Genomic DNA, 21,308 nt, shown 5'->3' on the forward strand with positions numbered 1-21,308 from the left:
GGCGTGCTGAGTTAGTTACATCACCTTAAAGCTGAATGCTAATGTTGAGTTCTTGCATGAAGGATGGACAGTTGGGCGAAGCACCAGAGGGCCACTGGCGCAAGTGGACCTGTACTCCACCGTCAGTCACTGCCTTTCTAAGAGTGGCGGGCTGAAGAAAATTGAGAGATTTATTTAAAAATCAGTGTGATGTTACTGGTGCCGATTCCAAATAGTGATTTAAGATGTATCCTCTCAATTCTACCCTTCCACAAAAAACATAGATATAATAAAATGTAGGTAATGAAATAAATTTGATTTACTGGTGAAAATTTCAAGGGTAATTAAAGGCACGTGTGCTCCCATGAATAACCTGTTACCTATGGCTACATTCAAGTCTATTTACAGACATCAGTATTTCTGATAACTGTCTTAACATTTAATAATTCTTGATGTCTGACTTCACTACCATCAGCCCTGAGGGGAGCTATACAGATGATCCAAACCAAGAGCAGAGAGCGCACCAGAGATATCCAGAAGTAAATCGTGCGGCTGAATTTGATGATGAGTTTGAAGATGATGAGCCTCTACCTGCTGTTGGCCACTGTAAAGCTCTGTACCCATTTGATGGTAAGATCTTCAGTTTGGTATGAATTTTATGTGAGCTTTATTTTTAAACAAGCGTACTGAGCTTGAATAAAGGAGACTATGATGGTATGAGAGCGGAATTGATTGAAGTGGACTGGGAAAATAGTTTTAAGGGTAAGACGGTACATGAACAGTAGTGTTCATTTAAGGAGTTATTCTACAACTTTCAAAAAAAAAATATTCCACTGAGGAAAGAAGGGTGTAAAAGAAATGACAGCCATCCGTGGCTAAGTAAAGAAATTAAGGATAGTATCCGACTAAAAACAAGGACATATAAGGTAGCCAAACTTAGTGGGAGGATAGAAGATTGGGAAGTCTTCAAAAGACAGCAAAAAGTAACGAAAGGATTGATTAAGAAAGGGAAGATAGATTATGAAAATAAATTAGCAAAAAATATAAAAACAGATAGCAAGAGTTTCTACAGTTATATAAAAAGAAAAAGGGTGGCTAAGGCAAACGTAGGTCCCTTAGAGGATGCGACCGGGAAATTAATGGTGGGAAACATGGAGATGGCAAAAATGCTGAACAAATATTTTGTTTCAGTCTTTACGGTAGAGGACACTAAGAATATCCCAACAGTGGACAAACGGGGGGCTCTAGGGGGGGAGGAGCTAAATACGATTAAAATCACTAAGGAATTGGTACTCAGTAAATTAATGGGACTCAAGGCAGATAAATCACCTGGACCTGATGGCTTACATCCTAGGGTCTTGAGGGAAGTGGCAGTAGGGATTGTGGATGCTTTGGTAATAATTTTCCAAAATTCTCTGGACTCGGCAAAGGTCCCGGCAGATTGGAAAACTGCTAATGTAACACCGTTATTTAAAAAGGGTAGTAGGCAGAAGGCTGGAAATTATAGACCAGTTAGTCTAACATCTGTGGTGGGTAAAATTTTGGAGTCTATTATTAAGGAGACAGTAGCGGAACATTTGGATAAACATAATTTAATAGGACAAAGTCAGCATGGCTTTACGAAGGGGAAGTCATGTCTGACAAATTTGCTTGAGTTCTTTGAGGATATAACGTACAGAGTGGATAAAGGGGAACCAGTGGATGTAGTGTATTTAGACTTCCAGAAGGCATTCGACAAGGTGCCACATAAAAGATTATTGCTCAAGATAAAGAATCACTGGATTGGGGGTAATATTCTGGCATGGGTGGAGGATTGGTTATCTAACAGGAAGCAGAGAGTTGAGATAAATGGTACATTCTCGGACTGGCAACCAGTAGCCAGTGGTGTTCCGCAGGGGTCGGTGCTGGGTCCCCAACTCTTTACAATCTATATTAACGATTTGGAGGAGGGGACCGAGTGTAACATATCATAGTTTGCAGATGATACAAAGATGGGAGGGAAAGTGGAGAGTGAGGAGGACATAAAAAACCTACAAGGGGATATAGACAGGCTGGGTGAGTGGGCGGAGATTTGGCAGATGCAATACAATGTTGGAAAATGTGAGGTTATGCACTTTGGCAGGAAAAATCGGAGAGCAAGTTATTATCTCAATGGCGAGAAACTGGAAAGTACTGCAGTACAAAGGGATCTGGGGTCCTAGTGCAAGAAAATCAAAAGGTTAGTATGCAGGTGCGGTAGTGATCAAGAAGGCCAACGGAACGTTGGATTTTATTGCTAGGGGGATAGAATATAAAAACAGGGAGGTATTGCTGCAGTTATATAAGGTATTAGTGAGACCGCACCTGGAATACTGCATACAGTTTTGGTGTCCATACTTAAGAAAAGACATACTTGCTCTCGAGGCAGTACAAAGAAGGTTCACTCGGTTAATCCCGGGGATGAGGGGGCAGACATATGAGGAGAGGTTGAGTAGATTAGGACTGTACTCATTGGAGTTCAGAAGAATGAGAGGTGATCTTATTGAAACATATAAGATTGCGAAGGGGCTTGATCGGGTGGATGCGGTAAGGATGTTCCCAAGGATGGGTGAAACTAGAACTAGGGGGCATAATCTTAGAATAAGGGGCTGCTCTTTCAAAACTGAGATGAGGAGAAACTTCTTCACTCAGAGGGTAGTAGGTCTGTGGAATTTGCTGCCCCAGGAAGCTGTGGAAGCTACATCATTAAATAAATTTAAAACAGAAATAGACAGTTTCCTAGAAGTAAAGGGAATTAGGGGTTACGGGGAGCAGGCAGGAAATTGGACATGATTTTAGATTTGAGGTTAGGACCAGATCAGCCACGATCTTATTGAATGGCGGAGCAGGCTCGAGGGGCCGATTGGCCTACTCCTGCTCCTATTTCTTATGTTCTTATATGTTCTTATGTTCTTAAAACCAAATTTTTTTCCATAAAAAATGACATTTGTTTGCTCTGTCATGCTTCTGGAAATTTTCAACTCCAATCCTATCTGTTGAGAGCAAAGGCATTTCAAGAGATTTTCTGTCTTACTTTAATAGAATTTATAATTTATTTTAAGGTATTTTGTAATTAGTCATTATATGTTGCAATGAAGTACCAATTTAAGGAATAACTTGCATAAATTCTAATGACGTCTAGTTTTACAAAACTAATTCAGTTTCATTTAAACTACTTTGTTCTCCTTCATGGATTATATTTGATGACAAAATATTTGGAGACAAAACAAAATTCCATGAACTGAGCCAGTATCTGAGAGCGTGAGGGTGGGAGAAGAGGAGTTAAAGTGGAATGTAATGTGGTATCCAACTTAATGATCTGGAAAATGGGCATGGTATTATGCAGTCTGAGAGATTGTAAAAATCCAGTGCAATGCCTTTTATTGTGTCTGTGTATCTGCTGTAATTACTGCCTCTTATATAATATTGACGCACAAATTATTTTTTGAGTACAATTCAATAATCATTTTAGAAACCAGAACGTGAATCTCAAAAATCTACTGATTCCTGATCATAGTGTGTCTGGCAGTAAATTTTGATTTTCAACCATTTATTTTATCAACTTTCCACATAGAATAAAACTGCCATGGTTCATTGTGAGATGGATCTACATAACAGACTTTCTTTAAACTGAATGGGGGTTATATTGTCTAACCCCCCCCGAAAACGGGCGCTGGGATCGCGGTGAAGGATTCACTCGCGCCCGTTGGTTGCGATGCAAGCAGCACGTAACATTAGTGCTGCCTGATGATTTAAATGATCACTGCGTGCAGGCAGCGCTACCTGCGCTGTTGTTAGGCTGCACGCACCAGCAGGGGGCCCCGATACCAGGAGTGGCTTGCACTACTTAACGGCAGCCTGCACCTCTTAAGGGAGGTGCACTGTGGCTGCAGGAAGTGGTGGAAATCAATTGTGAAGTTAAATCTGTGCTGCAATATATTGAAGAATGGCTGCGTCTGCGAGACAGTGTTGACCAAGGTTCTCGGGTGATGTATTAGAGGCCTTGGTGGAGGAGGTGGACAGAAGGAGGGGCATCCTATATCCGTAGGGGGTAGAAGGCCCTCCAGACATACACACAAGAGGCAGTAGGAGGAAGTAACGGACAAGGTCAATGCCAGGAGCATAGCGCCAAGGACATGGATGCAGTGCAAGAAGAATTTGACAAGCGTGGTCAAGGTGAGTGAGTTCCACTGTCAAGTGGCGTTTCCTACCAACTGCATCACTAGCCTCATCCACTGCTGCATGTACTACACCACCCCCCATCACCCACCTACCAACAAACTCTTTCAATCAGTACTCAACCCTTCAAATCAGATGCTTCATCTCACTTTCACACACTGCCACTGTTGCAAGCAGCACACCCACAACTCACAGTTCACACACACAGGCAGCTATTCAACCTTGACAGCTACATCACTCAAACATCTTGCAGGACACTCACTGACACACTCCCCCTTTTCTTGAAGGAGAAGGTGGTGCATAACAGGAGGCAGCAAGAAAGAACTGGAGGAGGACAGGCACGCCTACACGTCCTAACTCCCACGGAGGAGACAGCGCTGATGCCGTGGCCACTGGCAGTGCTGGAGTTATCGATGATGAGGGTCTTTGCATAACGAATCCTCCTTCTCGCTTCCCACTTCTCCCTCATCCCACAATTTTTTGTGACTAACGTGCTGCAGATGGTGTAATCAGGCACTTCTTACTTTCTCCTCTCCCCGCACCAACTCGACCCGTGTCCCTTTGTCATTCCAGATACCTAAGAACTGGAACCAGCACAGACCCAGAGGCGGCAGAGGAAGATGACAGTGATGCTGCAGACACACCGCAACTCGATCTTACACTCACAGCCACCAACTCAGAGACTGACACTGTGCGTACTTTAGAGGCTAGGTTAGAGGAGGGATCTGCACGTGTTGAGACACCGGGCACAAGTGCACAGGAACCTGGGTGGGGTGAATGGATACCACAGGTGCCAGCTTGCCGGAGGGCAAGGTTGCACACTAGTTCTGCTGCAGAGGAGTCAGATGATGACTTTGATGGGCCAGGTTACAGAAGAAGGTTGATGGGCGTACATAACCATATGCTTGGTGCACTGGAAAGCCTGCCAGAAAGCTTGCGCACAATGTCAAGGAGCATGGAGGAGTCCAGCTCCAACTTGGCACAGGGCTTTGCACAGAACTTGGAGCCCATCCTTTCCCACATGGAATGGGTGGTCACCTCTATCAGCGCACCTGTGGAACCCACCATGATACAGCTTCTGATAACCGATGTCACAGTTTCCATTGCAGCACAAACAGCTGCCGTCAAATGTCTGACTGCTGCATTTGGTGCTCAGACTGCTGCCTTGGAAGCTCAGACTGCTGCTATCATGGCTCTGGGTACCACTGTTAAAAGGGGCTTCCAGAGCCTCATGGCAGTCCAGCAATCAGTTCTCCAACAGATCATTAGGATTGCTGAGGCGCTGCCCCGGGAGAGTGGCGCTACGGAAGATGAACCTGCTCGTCTCTCTCAGGATAGCAGCATTCCTGCTCCCACCCCTGCCACTCCGACAGTGCCCTTGCTGCTGCCTTTCAGCCAGCCAGGCCAGACTGCTACAGCCCAGGTCGAGGTGGCGTAGTCTGAAGCCGGGTCCCCTCGACCCAGAGCTGCTCGAGATGGTCCTCCGAGGCCATCTGCACTGTGGAGCATCCGCGATGCTGAGATTATCGTGGATAGCATGTTCAGTGAGGTGGTCACACCGCAGGTAAAGGTTACGCAGGCAGAAAGGAAATGGGTGACCGCCAGGCAGAGTAAAAGGACTAGGCAGGTAGAGCAGGAGTCCCCTGGGGCCATCTCCCTCTCAAACAGATATTCTGCTTTGGATACTGTTGGGGGAGATGACTTATCAGGGGAAAGCAGCAAGTGCCAAGTTCGTGGCACCACGGGTGGCTCTGCTGCACAGGAGGGGAGGAATAAGAGTGGCAGGGCTATAGTGATAGGGGATTCAATTGTAAGGGGAACAGATAGACGTTTCTGTGGCCACAAACGTGACTCCAGGATGGTATGTTGCCTCCCTGGTGCTAGGGTCAAGGATATCACGGAGCGGCTGCAGGGCATTCTGGAGGGGGAGGGTGAACAGCCAGTAGTCGTGGTCCATATCTGCACCAACGACATAGGTTTTAAAAAAAAGGGATGAGCCCTGCAAGGTGAATTTAAGGAGTTAGGAGATAAATTGAAAAGCAGGACTTCAAAGGTAGTGACCTCAGGATTACTACCAGTGCCACGTGCAAGTGAGTATAGGAACAGGAGAATAGACCAGATGAATGCGTGGCTGCAGAGATGGTGCAGGAGGGAGGGATTTAGATTCCTGGGACATTTGGACCGGTTCTGGGGAAGGTGGGACCTGTACAAGTGGGATGGGTTACACCCGAGCAGGACCGGGACCGATGTCCTCGCGGGGATGTTTGCTTGTGCTGTTGGGGAAGGTTTATACTAGAATGGCAGGGGGATGGGAACCTGAGCAGGGAGACAGGAGGGGGAAACAAGGATAGAAACAAAAGACAGAAAGGGAAGAAGCAATAGTGGAAGGCAGAGAAAACAAGGGCGAAAAACAAATAGGGCCACAGTGCAAAATAAAACTGAGATGACTAGCAGTCTTAAAAAGACAAGTCTAAAGGCATTGTGTCTTAATGCGTGGAGCATTTGCAATAAGCTAGATGAATTAACAGCGTAGATAGATAATAACGGTTATGATATAGTTGCGATTACGGAGACATGGCTGCAGGGTGACCAAGGATTGGAACTGAACATCCAGGGATATTCAATATTTAGGAAGGACAGGCAAAAAGGGAAAGGAGGTGGGGTAGCGTTGTTAGTAAAGGAGGAAATCAATGCAATAGTGAGGAAGGATATTGGCTCGGAAAATCACGATGTGGAATCTGTACGGGTGGAGCTAAGAAACACCAAGGGGCAGAAAACTTTAATGGGGGTTGTCTATAGGCCCCCAAACAGTAGTGGAGATGTAGGGGAGAGCATTAAACAGGAAATTAGAGACGCATGCAAGAAGGGTACAACTATAATCATGGGTGACTTTAATCTACATATAGATTGGTCAAACCAAGTTAGCAATAATACTGTGGGGGAGGAATTCCTGGAGTGTGTACATGATGGTTTTCTAGACCAATACGTTGAGGAACCAACGAGAGAAGAGGCGATTCTAGACTGGGTATTGTGCAATGAGAAAGGATTAATTAACCATCTTGTTGTGCGGGATCCCTTAGGGAAGAGTGACCATAACATGATAGAATTCCTCATTAAGCTGGAGAGTGAAGTAGTTGAATCCGAAACTAGGATCCTGAATCTAAATAAAGGAAATTACTAAAGTATGAGGTGCGAGTTGGCTATGATAGATTGGGGAACTTTACTAAAAAGGATGACGGTGGATAGGCAATGGCTAATATTTAAACAACGTGTGCAGGAATTACAACAATTATTCATTCCTGTCTGGTGCAAATAAAACAGGAAAGGTGGCTCAACCATGGCTTACAAAAGAAATTAGGGTTAGTATTAGATCCAAAGAGGAGATACATAAAATTGCCAGAAAAAGTGGCAAGCCTGAGGATTGGGAGCAGTTTAGAATTCAGCAAAGGAGAACAAAGAGATTGATTGAGAGGAAAAATAGAGTATGAGAGTAAACTAGCAGGGAACATAAAAACTGACTGTAAAAGCTCCTATAAATATGTCAAGAGAAAAAGATTAGTGAAGACAAATGTAGGTCTCTTACAGTCAGAAATGGGGGAAATTATAATGGGGGACAAAGAAATGGCAGTACAATAAAACACATACTTTGGTTCTGTCTTTACAAAGGAGGACACAAATAACCTCCCAGAAATGTTAGGGAACCAAGGATCTAGTGAGAGGGAGGAACTGAAGGAAACCAGCATTAGTTAAAAAATAGTGCTAGGGAAATTAATGGGGCTAAAGGCTGACAAATCTACCTCCCAGAGTACTAAAGGAAGTGGCCCTGAAAATAGTGGATGCATTGGTGATCATCTTCCAAAATTCTATAAACTCGAACAGTTCCTACAGATTGGAGGGTGGCAAATGTAACCCCACTATTTAAAAAAGGAGGGAGAAAAAACAGGGAATTACAGACCAGTTAGCCTAACATCAGTAGTGGGGAAAATTCTAGAATCTATTATAAAAGATGCAATAACAGAACACTTGGAAGGCATTAACAGGATTGGACAAAGTCAGCATGGGTTTATGAAAGGGAAATCATGCTTAACAAATCTACCGGAGTTTTTTGAGGATGTAACTAGTAGAATAGATAGGGGAGAACCAGTGGATGTGGTGTATTTGGATTTTCAGAAGGCTTTTGTTAAGGTCCCACACAAGAGGTTAGTGTGCAAAATTAAAGCACATGGGATTGGGGGGAATATACTGGTATGGATTGAGAATTGGTTGACAGACAGGAAACAGAGAGTAGGAATAAACGGGTCTTTTTCCGGGTGGCAGGCAGTGACTAGTGGGGTACCGCAGGGATCAGTGCTTGGGCCCCAGCTATTCACAATATGGATCAATGATTTGCATGAGGGAACTAAATGTAACATTTCCAAGTTTGCAGATGACACAAAGCTGGGGTGGAATGTGAGCTGTGAGGAGGATGCAAAGAGGCTCCACTGTGATTTAGACAAGTTGGGCGAGTGGGCAAGAACATGGCAGATGCAGTATAACGTGGATAAATGTGAGGTTATGCACTTTGGTTGTAAAAACAGAAAGGCAGATTATTATCTGAATGGTGATAGATTGGGAAAAAGGGAGGTGCAACGAGACCTGGGTGTCCTTGTACACCAGTCGCTGAAAGTGAGCATTCAGGTGCAGCAAGCAGTTAGGAAGGCGAATGGTATGTTGGCCTTCATTGCAAGAGGATTTGAGTGCAGGAGCAGGGATGTCTTACTGCAGTTGTACAGGGCCTTGGTGAGACCACATCTGGAGTATTGTGTGCAGTTTTGGTCTCCTTACCTGAGGAAGGATGTCCTTGCCATGGAGGGAGTGCAACGAAGGTTTACCAGACTGATTCCTGGGATGGCAGGACTGACGTATGAGGAGAGAGTGGGTTGACTAGGCCTATATTCACTTGAGTTTAGAAGAATGAGAGGTGATCTCATGGAAACATATAAAATTCTAACAGGACTAGACGGACTAGATGCAGGGAGGATGTTCCCGATGGCTGGGGAGTCCAGAACCAGGGGTCACAGTCTCAGGATAACGGGGTATGCCATTTAGAACCGAGATGAGGAGAAATTTCTTCACTCAGAGGGTGGTGAACCTGTGGAATTTTCTATCACAGAAGGCAGCCAAATCATTAGATGTATTCAAGAAGGAGATAGATATATTTCTTAATGCTAAAGGGATCAAGGGATATGGGGAAAAAGCAGGAACAGGGTACTGAGTTAGACAATCAGCCATGATCATTTTGAATGGCGGAGCAGGCCCGAAGAGTAGGCCAACTCTTGCTCCTAATTTTCTATGATTCTATGTTTGCACGCTCCTCATTAGAAGGTCAACAGCCTTCCACCACCCATGCTCCAGCCACTGGGAATACACCTCGTAGGAGCACTAGGAAAGATAAAGGCACACGAACGCCGGGCACAAAGGGAATGTACAAGGGTGAATAGTATAATTTTGTTTGTATCATTTCATGTGTTAATTTATAAACGTAGATTTGAATTTGCATTTTGTGGTGATTTTTATTTCTGCGATGAGCTGAAGGAGGAAGCAATGTGTAATCATCAGGAGGACGATTTGATGGTCATGTGAGAGAGGAAAGGTAAAGCGTGTAGGACTGTTGGTGAATGGGGAGGTGTCGTTGAAGTTACTGTTATTACTCATTAATAATCTGATCATGCAGAGCCCTGGCAGACAGGGCCTATCTACCTTGTAGGCTCCCTGCCTCTTCCTCCACTTCTTCCTCCTCCTCCACTTCTTCTTCCTCCTCCTCCTCTTTATCTGCCTCTTCCTCTTGCTCAGGTTCTTGCCTGATAGGTGGTGGCAAGGGCTGTTCCCTGATAACGGCCAGGTGGTGCGGCACACGACAAATCTTGATACCCGCTCAGCTGAGTATCGCAGGGCTCCTCCAGAACGGTCCAGGCAGCGGAAATGTTGCTTGAGGATGCCTGTGGTGTGCTCTGATGTTCCATGTGACAGCATGGCTCTTGTAGACCTGCTGTGCGTATGTGCGTGTGTTCCTGACCGGAGTCATGAGCCATTTCATGAGTGGCTAATCCTTGTCGTCCAGTAGCCAGCCTTTGACTTGCCGTGCTGGTTGAAATATGGGTGGAACAGAGGATTGCCGCAGGATGAAGGAATCATGACTGCTGCCAGGATAGCGGGCATTCACCTGCACGATGCGCTGCGTGTGGTCGCACACAAGCTGTACACTGAGGGAGTTGAATCCCTTTCTGTTGATGAATATGGCCAAATTCAGATGTGGAGCACACATTTTTTTTATTCGTTCATGGGATGTGGGTGTCGCTGGTGAGGCCAGCATTTATTGCCCATCCCTAATTGCCCTTGAGAAGGTGGTGGTGAGCCGCCTTCTTGAACCGCTGCAGTCCGTGTGGTGACGGTTCTCCCACAGTGCTGTTAGGAAGGGAATTCCAGGATTTTGACCCAGCGACAACGAAGGGACGGCAATATATTTCCAAGTCGGGATGGTGTGTGACTTGGAGGGGAACGTGCAGGTGGTGATGTTCCCATGTGCCTGCTGCTCTTGTCCTTCTAGATGGGAGAGGTCGCGGGTTTGGGAGGTGTTGTCGAAGAAGCCTTGGAGAGTTGCTGCAGTGCATCCTGTGGATGGTACACGCTGCAGCCACAGTGCGCTGGTGGTGAAGGGAGTGAATGTTTAAGGTGGTGGATGGGGTGCCAATCAAGCGGGCTGCTTTATCTTGAATGGTGTCGAGCTTCTTGAGTGTTGTTGGAGCTGTACTCATCCAAGCAAGTGGAGAGTGTTCCATCACACTCCTGACTTGTGCCTTGTAGATGGTGGAAAGGCTTTGGGGAGTCAGGAGGTGAGTCACTCGCCGCAGAATACCCAGCCTCTGACCTGCTCTCGTAGCCACAGTATTTATATGGCTGGTCCAGTTAAGTTTCTGGTCGATGTTGATGGTGGGGGATTCGGCGATGGTAATGCCGTTGAATGTCATGGGGAGGTGGTTAGACTCTCTCTTGTTGGAGATGGTCATTGCCTGGCACTTGTCTGGCACGAATGTTACTTGCCACTTATGAGCCCAAGCCTGGATGTTGTCCAGGTCTTGCTGCATGCGGGCTCGGACTGCTTCATTATCTGAGGGGTTGCGAATGGAACTGAACATTGTGCAATCATCAGCGAATATCCCCATTTCTGACCTTATGATGGAGGGAAGGTCATTGATGAAGCAGCTGAAGATGGTTGGGCCTAGGACACTGCCCTGAGGAACTCCTACAGCAATGTCCTGGGGCTGAGATGATTGGCCTCCAACAATCACTACCATCTTCCTTTGTGGAGATGCCGGTGATGGACTGGGGTTGACAATTGTAAACAATTTTACAACACCAAGTTATAGTCCAGCAATTTTATTTTAAATTCACAAGCTTTCGGAGATTTTCTCCTTCCTCAGGCAAATGTTTTCCTGAGGAAATGTTTGCAGAGCCTCCTCCTCCCGTTAGTTGTTTAATTGTCCACCACCATTCACGACTGGATGTGGCAAGACTGCAGAGCTTTGATCTGATCCGTTGGTTGTGCAAAACATTTGCCTGAGGAAGGAGAAAATCTCCGAAAGCTTGTGAATTTAAAATAAAATTGCTGGACTATAACTTGGTGTTGTAAAATTGTTTACAATCTTCCTTTGTGCTAGGTATGACTCCAGCCACTGGAGAGCTTTCCCCCTGATTCCCATTGACTTCAATTTTACTAGGGCTCCTTGGTGCCACACTCGGTCAAATGCTGCCTTGATGTCAAGGGCAGTCACTCTCACCTCACCTCTGGAATTCAGCTCTTTTGTCCATGTTTGGACCAAGGCTGTAATGAGGTCTGGAGCCGAGTGGTCCTGGCGGAACCCAAACTGAGCATCGGTGAGCAGGTTATTGGTGAGTAAGTGCCGCTTGATAGCACTGTCGACGACACCTTCCATAACTTTGCTGATGATTGAGAGTAGACTGATGAGGCAGTAATTGGCCGGATTGGATTTGTCCTGCTTTTTGTGGACAGGACGTACCTGGGCAATTTTCCACATTGCCGGGTAGATGCCAGTGTTGTAGCTGTACTGGAACAGCTTGGCTAGAGGCGCAGCTAGTTCTGGAGCACAAGTCTTCAGCACTATAGCTGGGATGTTGTCGGGGCCCATAGCCTTTGCTGTATCCAGTGCACTCAGCCGTTTCTTGATATCACGTGGGGTGAATCGAATTGGCTGAAGACTGGCTTCTGTGATGGTGGGGATATCGGGAGGAGGCCGAGATGGATTATCCACTCGGCACTTCTGGCTGAAGATGATTGCAAACGCTTCAGCCTTGTCTTTTGCACTCACGTGCTGGACTCTGCCATCATTGAGGATGGGGATGTTTGCAGAGCCTCCTCCTCCCGTTAGTTGTTTAATTGTCCACCACCATTCACGACTGGATGTGGCAAGACTGCAGAGCTTTGATCTGATCCGTTGGTTGTGCAATCGCTTAGCCCTGTCTATAGCATGTTGCTTCCACTGTTTAGCATGCATGTAGTCCTGAGTTGTAGCTTCACCAGGTCGGCACATGGCAATATGCGTGCAGTCAACGGCACCCTGCACCATGGGGAAGCCTGCAATCCAAGTAAAACCTTGTGCTCGCTGCTCCTGCTTGCCTCTGGCAAGAGGGAATGAGATGAATCTGTTTGAGTGCGTTCAGAGCTTCAATGACCTCCCTTATACAGCAGTGCACTGCAAACTGCAAGTTGTTGCTTATATCTCCAGCAGCAGCCTGAAAAGAGCCAGAGCCATAAAAATTAAGAGCCACAGTCACCTTGACAGCCACAGGCAATGCTGTCCTAGTCCTGCTTTGAGGTTGCAGTTGTGGCTGCAGCAGTTGACAGAAGTCGGATGCACTGGTCGTCGCTGAAGCTGAGGTAAGAGAATTGGTCCCTGAAGATCCTCCTTGGATATGTCGTCCTCCTCCTCCTCCCTCTTCTAGCAGCTTGTCCTGCTCTGCATGGCCTCTCCATTTCATTCTCCCAGTCATGTTCCATTCCCAGAGGAAGCCCTAGCAGGCCATCCATGTCTGGAAGCAACTTTTTTCAGTGCACTATTTTAAATGCCACTAAAAGTAGTGCAAGACCAGCCAGACCACTCTGTCTAGAATTTTGAAATTTTATCCAAGTAAAGGAAATGTCCAAAAACACGTACAATTGCACCAGCAGCCAGAATAAATAATCCAGCAACTAACCTGTAAGTACTTCATGATCCGTTTAAATAGCGCTGGTTGGGGGATGGGGGGGGGTTCCTTCATGCCGTTTTAAGTCCTGATCACTTGTGCGAGGTAAAGACAGGGTGTTGGCTGGAGCGTGGAGTTCTAAAATCTACGCCAAATCTACCTGTTAATTTCCTGCCTAAAATTGGGTCCAGCGACGCTTACGTATCTGTAACATCTGCGTGCCCATTGTGCGCTGTGCTGATGTCATGCTCAGGATATCTGTACAGCTCTAGACCTGCCTTTCTTTGAAAAAGAGACAGTTTTCAGCACTCCGTGCTTATTGTGCTATTGTGCGATTTCAGTGGTAATATTCTGTACATCCATCGATCCTCTGATGCCAAACAAGGGGAAGGTAAAATGAACATCACCTCTAGATTCTGTATTTACATCTGTTTCCTTGCATGTTAGAAAATCCACAGAGAAAACAGAACAGGTTTGATTTTGATTAAGGAAATGGGAGATTAGCTTGTACATATTGAATCAACAGTATACATTTTTAAAATGGACAGCCTCTTATTAAACACTGGTGTTCAAGATCCTACATTTGTACCATAAATGTTGCCAGAATTCTGTGGCTTCCCTATTTGTACGTGAACTACTGCAGAATTCTGTGGCTTCCCTATTTGTACGTGAACTACTGCAGATAATCTAAAGACCAAAGCTGAGATTCCACCTGTGACATCAGGCCAACATACTATTCAGGCAGTCTTTTGTGACGTTAAGACTGAAGGTTTTTCTCTAGGATTCTTTATTTATCCTACAAATGTCATGGGGTAGTCCTAGGATTTTCCATTGCCCATGGTTGAAGTTTTTGTGTACTGCCACTTTAGGAGTACATAACCATCAATGCTATGACTGCCAATCTCAGTCCAAATATCGTCGCTTGCTCCTCTCTCACTGTCTATATTAGTCACATCCGTAATGCTGTTACATCAGTGAGAAGAGTTATAATTGGAATATTCAAGAGTAACATTTGAAGATGATCAATACTCCACTCAAAAGTGATAATTGCACCAGATGACCAACACCTCATTGTCATGTAATTTGATATTCAGATATCCAGACCTGAGTCTGTGAGTGATGAATGGATGGAGGAGTTGGATGTTGTCATCCATATCTGTTTTAAACAACATCATCAACAACTTGCATTTATATAGTGCCTTTAACATAGTAAGATTTCCCAAGGTGCTTCACAGAAGCATTATCAGACAAAATTGACACAAGCCATGTAAGGAGATATTAGGACTGGAAAAAAGTAGGTTTTAAGGAGTGTCTTAAAGGAGGAGAGAGGTGGAGAGGTTTAGGGGGTGAATCCCAGAGCTTGGAGCCTAGGCAGCTGAAGGCATGGCCGCCAATAGTGGGGTGAAAGAAATTGGGGATGCACGAGGCCAGAATTAGAGGAATGCAGAGTTCTCGGAGGGTTGTGGGGCTGGAGAAAAAATGATTACAGAAATAACTCAATTTAAGTAACTCAATTGTTTAAAGTGAAAATGGAAAGTGTGCAGAGAACAGGGCAGTCAGAAGCAGTTCTGGATTGCTCCAGCAAAAGGCCAACTCAGACATGTTGAGCCAAATGGCCTCCTCCTCCATCTCTTGTGGTTCCTTCAATGATTCTATGGCGCTGCTTTGTCTATCATGGCCCAGAATTTTCTGGCAAAAGAACGGTGAGGCTAACGACACTCACCATCATTTATGCACAAATCACACAGCAACTTCGGCAGAGGCAGACGTGCAGTTAAACGCAAAAATCCGGAAATTGCTGTCCGAGACATGGTGCTCTGCCATTAGCTTCGCGGAAACGGCACCTCGCTGTCTGACTCACCGTTGAAATGCATTGAATGGCGTGAAGTTCCTGTACTTGCGGGGTAGATACGAACTAAACTCGCCACAGAAAGTTAGGGCTTTTTAATGGTGTTCTAAGTGTTAATTATTGCCAAACAACCTCTTTGGCACTGAAAATTAACTATTACAAATTCCTTCAGGCTTTAATTGTTGGAGATTTAAAAAAGAATAGGTTTTTAAAAATTTTTCTTTGTCTCTTTCTCTCTCAATCCAATATTTCTTTCCCTCTTTATTTCTCTACCTGTACCTGATTTGACATTGAATTCATTAGTCTAGCTTACACTTCCTTGTTCAGACTCTGTGCTGTTCATTTCTCAATCCTTCAATCTGATTGGTTAAGGAGATACACAGTTGCTTGCCCTGTTCACTCAGATCCCAGATGCCCTGTAGAGGGCGCCGTGCCGTTTCCATCTCGCACTGCCAGCAACTTGCAGTGCAAAATATCATCGCGATTAAATGGGTACGGGCAAGTCTAACTAATGGTGGGCACTGATTGTTCATTGACTGCCTACAGCAAATTCTGGGCCCATGCCTTTCAAAATGTTTGAAAACTTGAATTGAAAGGTTCTTGGCTATCATGTCCTTGAAAATCAGCAATGGGGTTCATCTCGATGGTAATGCCTATATCTGCTCACTGATGCCCACTGAACCTCTGCTGCTGATCCCGGCAGACTCTTGGGATAAGGGTTAGGTTTTCTGATTTTTGCCTAAAAATGATGGGTGCCAACGCCACTGGGGTGCATCTGGGGCACCTGCCATAATATTGATGCTGTAAAGTCCGGTGGAGCGTTGCCCGCCGCCCCACGGAGAGAAGAAATTATGATGGGAGTATCCTTGAATGGCTGTGGATTTTGGGGCCCATGACCCTTGAGCCCTCCAGCACAGTTGTGTGCCACTGGTGTTCATGAGGTGGACTTCCTGCCATCAGTCAATCGGCATTTCACGTCTTAAGACCCTTCCTCAGACCAATCCTGAGATAGGATCTAAAATGTCGACTGACTGACTTCTGTTGCTGCACAAATGCTGCCTGACCTGCTGAGCATTTCCAGCGTTTTCTGTTTTCAGATTTCCATCATTTGCAGTATTTTTTTGGCATTTGGCTCTTCCTCATTACTTAAAAAACAGGAATAGCTGTATGAATCTGTAGGACTCCTACATGTATACTGAGAACTTCATCAATTGTCCTAAGTACAACTGACTTTGTAGCCACAAATTAACAAAAACATACTGATGTAAAGGAAAAATTTGCAGGGCTATGGGGAGAGAGTGGGGGAGTGGAACTAATTGGAAAGCTCTTCCAAAGAGCCACCACAGGTATGATGGGCCAAATGGCCTCCTTCTGTGAGTGAAGGACTACAATATTACAGTGAGTACATGTTTTTTTTTTCCCTCTGCAGGACAAAATGAAGGGACGTTATCAATGCAAGAAGGAGAGGTATTGTATGTTATTGAGGAAGATAAAGGAGATGGCTGGACAAGAGCACGCAAACAGAATGGACAAGAAGGCTATGTGCCAACATCATATGTAGATATTACTCTAGAGAAAAACAGTAAAGGTGCAGTGACCTATATATAAATATAAGCTGCTGAAATCCAGTTATACTCATGGGGGAAATGTGTTAATTTAAATAGCTAAAGGAATAGTGGAGAAACATTAAGAGTATGAATTCTTATACTTTCTGTGCTCTTGCTGCATAATTCTTTGTTCACCATGTGAGCTGAAGTTATTAATTGATATTTTGTTCTTAAAAGTTAGCCTTTGTGCAGGAATGCAAACCCTGGGCTATTCCATGTCATAGTATTTGGAAACAGTTTAACTCTAGTATTGTTACATGATATCATTAGTCCTTTCTAATATTCCAGATGCCTTAACCTTTGTATATATGTATATAGGTGAAGGTTCTCTTGGTGTTTTATATTTTTTTTAATTGATCATTGAAACCAAGGTTTTCAGACTTTTTATTGGAATATAAGCTTTTAGCTTTAGAAGTATTAATCTAGATTTATAAACTAACGGTCCTTTTCTTTATTCTTAACTTTTAAGCAAAAAGCTTTATAATTGATTCACAATAAATAACTTTTGAGTACTGGTGGTGGGGGATGCATTAAAGTGTTCATTACATTCATGTTTAATTTTTTTTTAAATAGAAACTTAATCTGCATTTTACCCATGAAATGTTCTGTTATTATTTGAATATTATTTTGCCAATTACCAAAATGAAGTTCTGACTTCAACTAATTTAACTTAACATCTTTCAAAGCCTGGGTGCAAGTGCGGTACTTTTGTGGTTGCGTGGTTAAAGAGTTCTATCTAAAACTTGTAGAGTTTCTCCTGTTACCTTTATTTATTTCTTTTTGTTTGTCCCAGCTGAATTTAGTAATGGTGCTTTCTTTCTTTCCCCCCTGGACTGCAGGTTCCTGAATTGGTGTGTGGGTTCTTGAAACTTTGGGCAAGGCATTGAAGGAGATTGCATGCAGCTGTTCTCTGGGGTGGGGATAGGGCACTGGCTGGTAGATGAGGAGGGAGGAGGAAACTGCATGTTTAACATTGGTTGATTTTTCCACTAACACGATTAACACCATTCTAACTACAGTTCATATGGTACCTGGTGAATCAACAGTACAGTATTTCATAGATCTTAATCAATGCCAAAGGTTTATCTGACCCAGGTGATGTACATTCAAAATGGCTTCACCATCAGATGGTATTTTTAAAATATAGTGCTGTCTGCCTGTGCCATCCTACATGCTCGACCTAACATGCTGTTGCATGCTTTCGTAAATCACACTAAATATTCACTTCAGAAATGTCTAGACTGTACTGTGGTTGGCCTGTTTTGTTGATGTGCAATCCCCACGTTATCTAGCATAACCCCTTCTAAACGTTTCACATTTGTAGTTCCATTCCATTTTTCATTTGTGCTGCTACCAGTACTGCATGGTAATAGTGGCGTGTTGATTGCCAGTGTTGAAGAGCTCTGACAAAACAGTAGGTGCAAGTTTTCATTGTTGTCTGTGTACAGTTTATGAATTCTCCTCCCTCCTTGCTTTTGGCCTGCATATTTCATTTTTATTTGAGTATTGGATTGATCAATGGAGATTAAGAGTCAATGGAAACACAACTGAAAAAACAGCATATGGCTTCAGGAAAACAAACATGGCTCACTGTGAAGAGAGACAATTGGGCACAAACCATGAGAGATGTGCATCGTGAGCTCTGTGAAGACGCACCAACCATTTATTTTACCACTATCTCACTATACAGCTGCTGCCTTAAATCAACTGTTTTAACAGAAGAGTGCCTAAATCTGCTGACTGCCATTGTTTCCAGTAGTCTCCCTCAAGGCTTACATTTGTTGCAGGCTCATGGCAGCTCATCAATTCTGATTGACTTGTGTATTCCCTCGGTACTCTAGCTGCTGATGTAGTTATACCTAGTATATAAATATATTATAATACCGTACCAGAGGAATTGTGCAACTAAAATTTCGGTCAATATTTATATTGTTTTTAATACTAAAGATTTGTATTGGTTAACAAAATTGATTTGAAATGAATGTTTCTTCATTAGAATTTTGTAAATTTTTTTTTCATTCTTGTCGACTCTTAGGAATAACTCTTTAGTTCATACGAAGCTCTGGTTTAATCAGAATAGCTGTGCAGGTGCTGTAATCTGACGTGGCCTCACAAGTCAATGTGTGGCTATGTTGACTCTTGTGGATATTGTATGTAATCTAACCCATGTGCACTTTTAATCTTATTGAGCAGTAGTACAAGTGCAGATGTTTTTTTTCCCCCAGAATATTTTAAGTTGCATGTAATGCAAACTTTGTTCTTGTGCTGAAGTCCATATTCAACCTGTGATCTTAACTGTAGTTCTTCCAGTGCTGTAATAAATAGATAATCTTTACCCAATTTCAAATCCAGTAACTGCGGAATTACCTACCAGGAATATTCCTCAAATTCAAGAATTTTTGATTGTTGGGCCACTTGAAATGGAGTTTTATCAAATGGCAGAAAAAAAGAAGTGTCCTCAGCAGTACCTTTTGAAATGAGCTAAAGGATTTTATGATTTGAAGCCCAATTTAATCTCTGCTGCAAAGGGGACCAGTTGTGTGGGTTTGAAAAATTGAAGTTTAGATAAAACTGAACTGAAGTGTGGTGGGCTGTGTAGATATGATTTGGTGCTTTGACCCAAATTTGTGTGCTACCATCAGGTTCAATTACCTGTAAAGAAATTACAAATGTGAAACTATCTTCTGTCTATATCATTTGTATGAATTGCTGGAAACGATATGTTTACGTTTAATCTCTGATGTAACAAATAATATTTTACCACTTTTTCAGACCAAATTGCACGTAAAGCATTGTCTGACTATTGTCTGCCATTTACAAACGTTAACATGAGTAACCATCTGAAGTTAATAAATATGTGGAAACCTATCATTGCAATAAAAAAGGAAGACATGTGCAACAGAAAATTCTTCCTGTTTCATTGTGCATTCCTGGTAAGTGAATATAATTTCTGGCAGACTGATTGACCTTTAGATGTTCAGGAGAATTTGGTTTTGGACACTTAAATGATTTTAAAAAGCTCTATTTTAAAAAAAAATTCTTAAGTAAACATGCTTCCCTGAATTCAGTACGTGTACTTTTAAAGTGTAAATTCACTATAAATTGTCCGTTTAATTCCCTGCAATATGGTGGCACATAATCTTGTTTATTGTACATTACTGAAGTAAACCACTATGACAATATTGGCAATGGTATGTAGAGTAATCCCTCAAGTAGGCACTAAGTATGATCTGAGCTGTCTTAATTTTTTCAGAGATTTAACTGTGAAAGTGCTAGAATGTAATAGAAAAGCTACTCTTTCCCATAGCTGTAAATCTGCAGTTAGGTAACTGGAGCGGACTGTGATCCAGTTTGTAATGTTGTAATGCTTTTGCTTTGTATGTAATTTTAGATATGCTGCTTTTTGTGAGAAAAATTACAAATGAGTAAAGAGGCAAACAATTGAAGGAGGGGATTTTTCTTGCACATTGTAAAGTTTTTCAAGTTGTATACAATGTGTGAAGATCTGGTTAAAATTGTAACTGACAAGTTGTCAGGCAAAGTAGAATGTAGGGTGAAAAGCAGCCAAGGTTTTGAATTAATGATCTTTATGCACACGTTGATTTTTGACTCCTGTTTTTAAAAACTGTTGAGATACTGTTTAAAATACTTTGTTGAGAACTGTTTAAATAAATTAATGTATTCCACAGAGTTTTGTCATATTTAAGTACCTATTATATTAACTAATGTTTTTCTTTTCTTTTTGAAATTAAACCAGTTTTGACTATACACCTAGAACCTGTTGACAGAAGTTTCTGTGTTTGTGTAAGAGGTTTGCTTGAAGTATTGGGTGTTCCTGGTCTTTCATGCAGACCCACCCAAAGTTTGATAGAAAGGTGCTGGTCAAAATAACTTGCTTTAAACCATTTCACTTAATTTGCATGTCACAAGCTAAATATGGATGAAACAAGCCATTCATTCCACCACCCAAAGAATCCTAACTCTCTCCTCATCACAGCATTTGACTGTAAGGCATTCTCCTCCAGTACCCTATCTGGAATACCCAAGTGTCGATCACTCTACATGAAGAACTTCCTGATATCACATTTAAACTTGCCGTTGGCCAATTTAAATCCATGCTCCTTTGTCCTGCTGTCATTGTATAACTTGAAATAATGCTGCACACTTAAAAATAGGAAGGGGAATCTTCATACCTAGCTTTTCACTACCGATCAATCTACAGCAACTTATGATATTAGATTCATGTATAGCATTATCTTTACTACATATGCAAAGAATATTAGCTTCTTCTGGCAACGGAAACATGGTTGTGGGCTCCCCAATGACTTGTGGGTAAATGCACAACGTGGTGCAGTACAAAGCCATTCAGATGCGGAAGATCCCAGGTTTATTCCTGATCTCATCTGAGTTGAGGTGATGGTGGGGATACTACAGCT

General features: G+C 43.3%; 1 protein-coding gene across 3 annotated transcripts in view; it reads left to right on the top strand.

The window, feature by feature from the left end:
- Positions 1–20,560, top strand: part of fnbp1l (formin binding protein 1-like) — a 155,704-nt gene extending 135,144 nt beyond the window's left edge. For 2 of the 3 annotated variants that reach the window (XM_067989944.1, XM_067989941.1), the window contains 2 exons: positions 455–609; positions 16,695–20,560. In XM_067989944.1, coding sequence (XP_067846045.1) covers positions 455–609; positions 16,695–16,873 — 334 coding nt within the window. In that variant the 3' untranslated portion in view covers positions 16,874–20,560. The remainder of the gene's footprint in view (positions 1–454; positions 610–16,694) is intronic. The other variant, XM_067989943.1, reaches the window with a different exon arrangement.
- Positions 20,561–21,308: the final 748 nt, after the last annotated feature.

The sequence above is a fragment of the Heptranchias perlo genome, chromosome 9, assembly GCF_035084215.1.
Source record: "Heptranchias perlo isolate sHepPer1 chromosome 9, sHepPer1.hap1, whole genome shotgun sequence".
Taxonomy (NCBI): Eukaryota; Metazoa; Chordata; class Chondrichthyes; order Hexanchiformes; family Hexanchidae; genus Heptranchias; species Heptranchias perlo.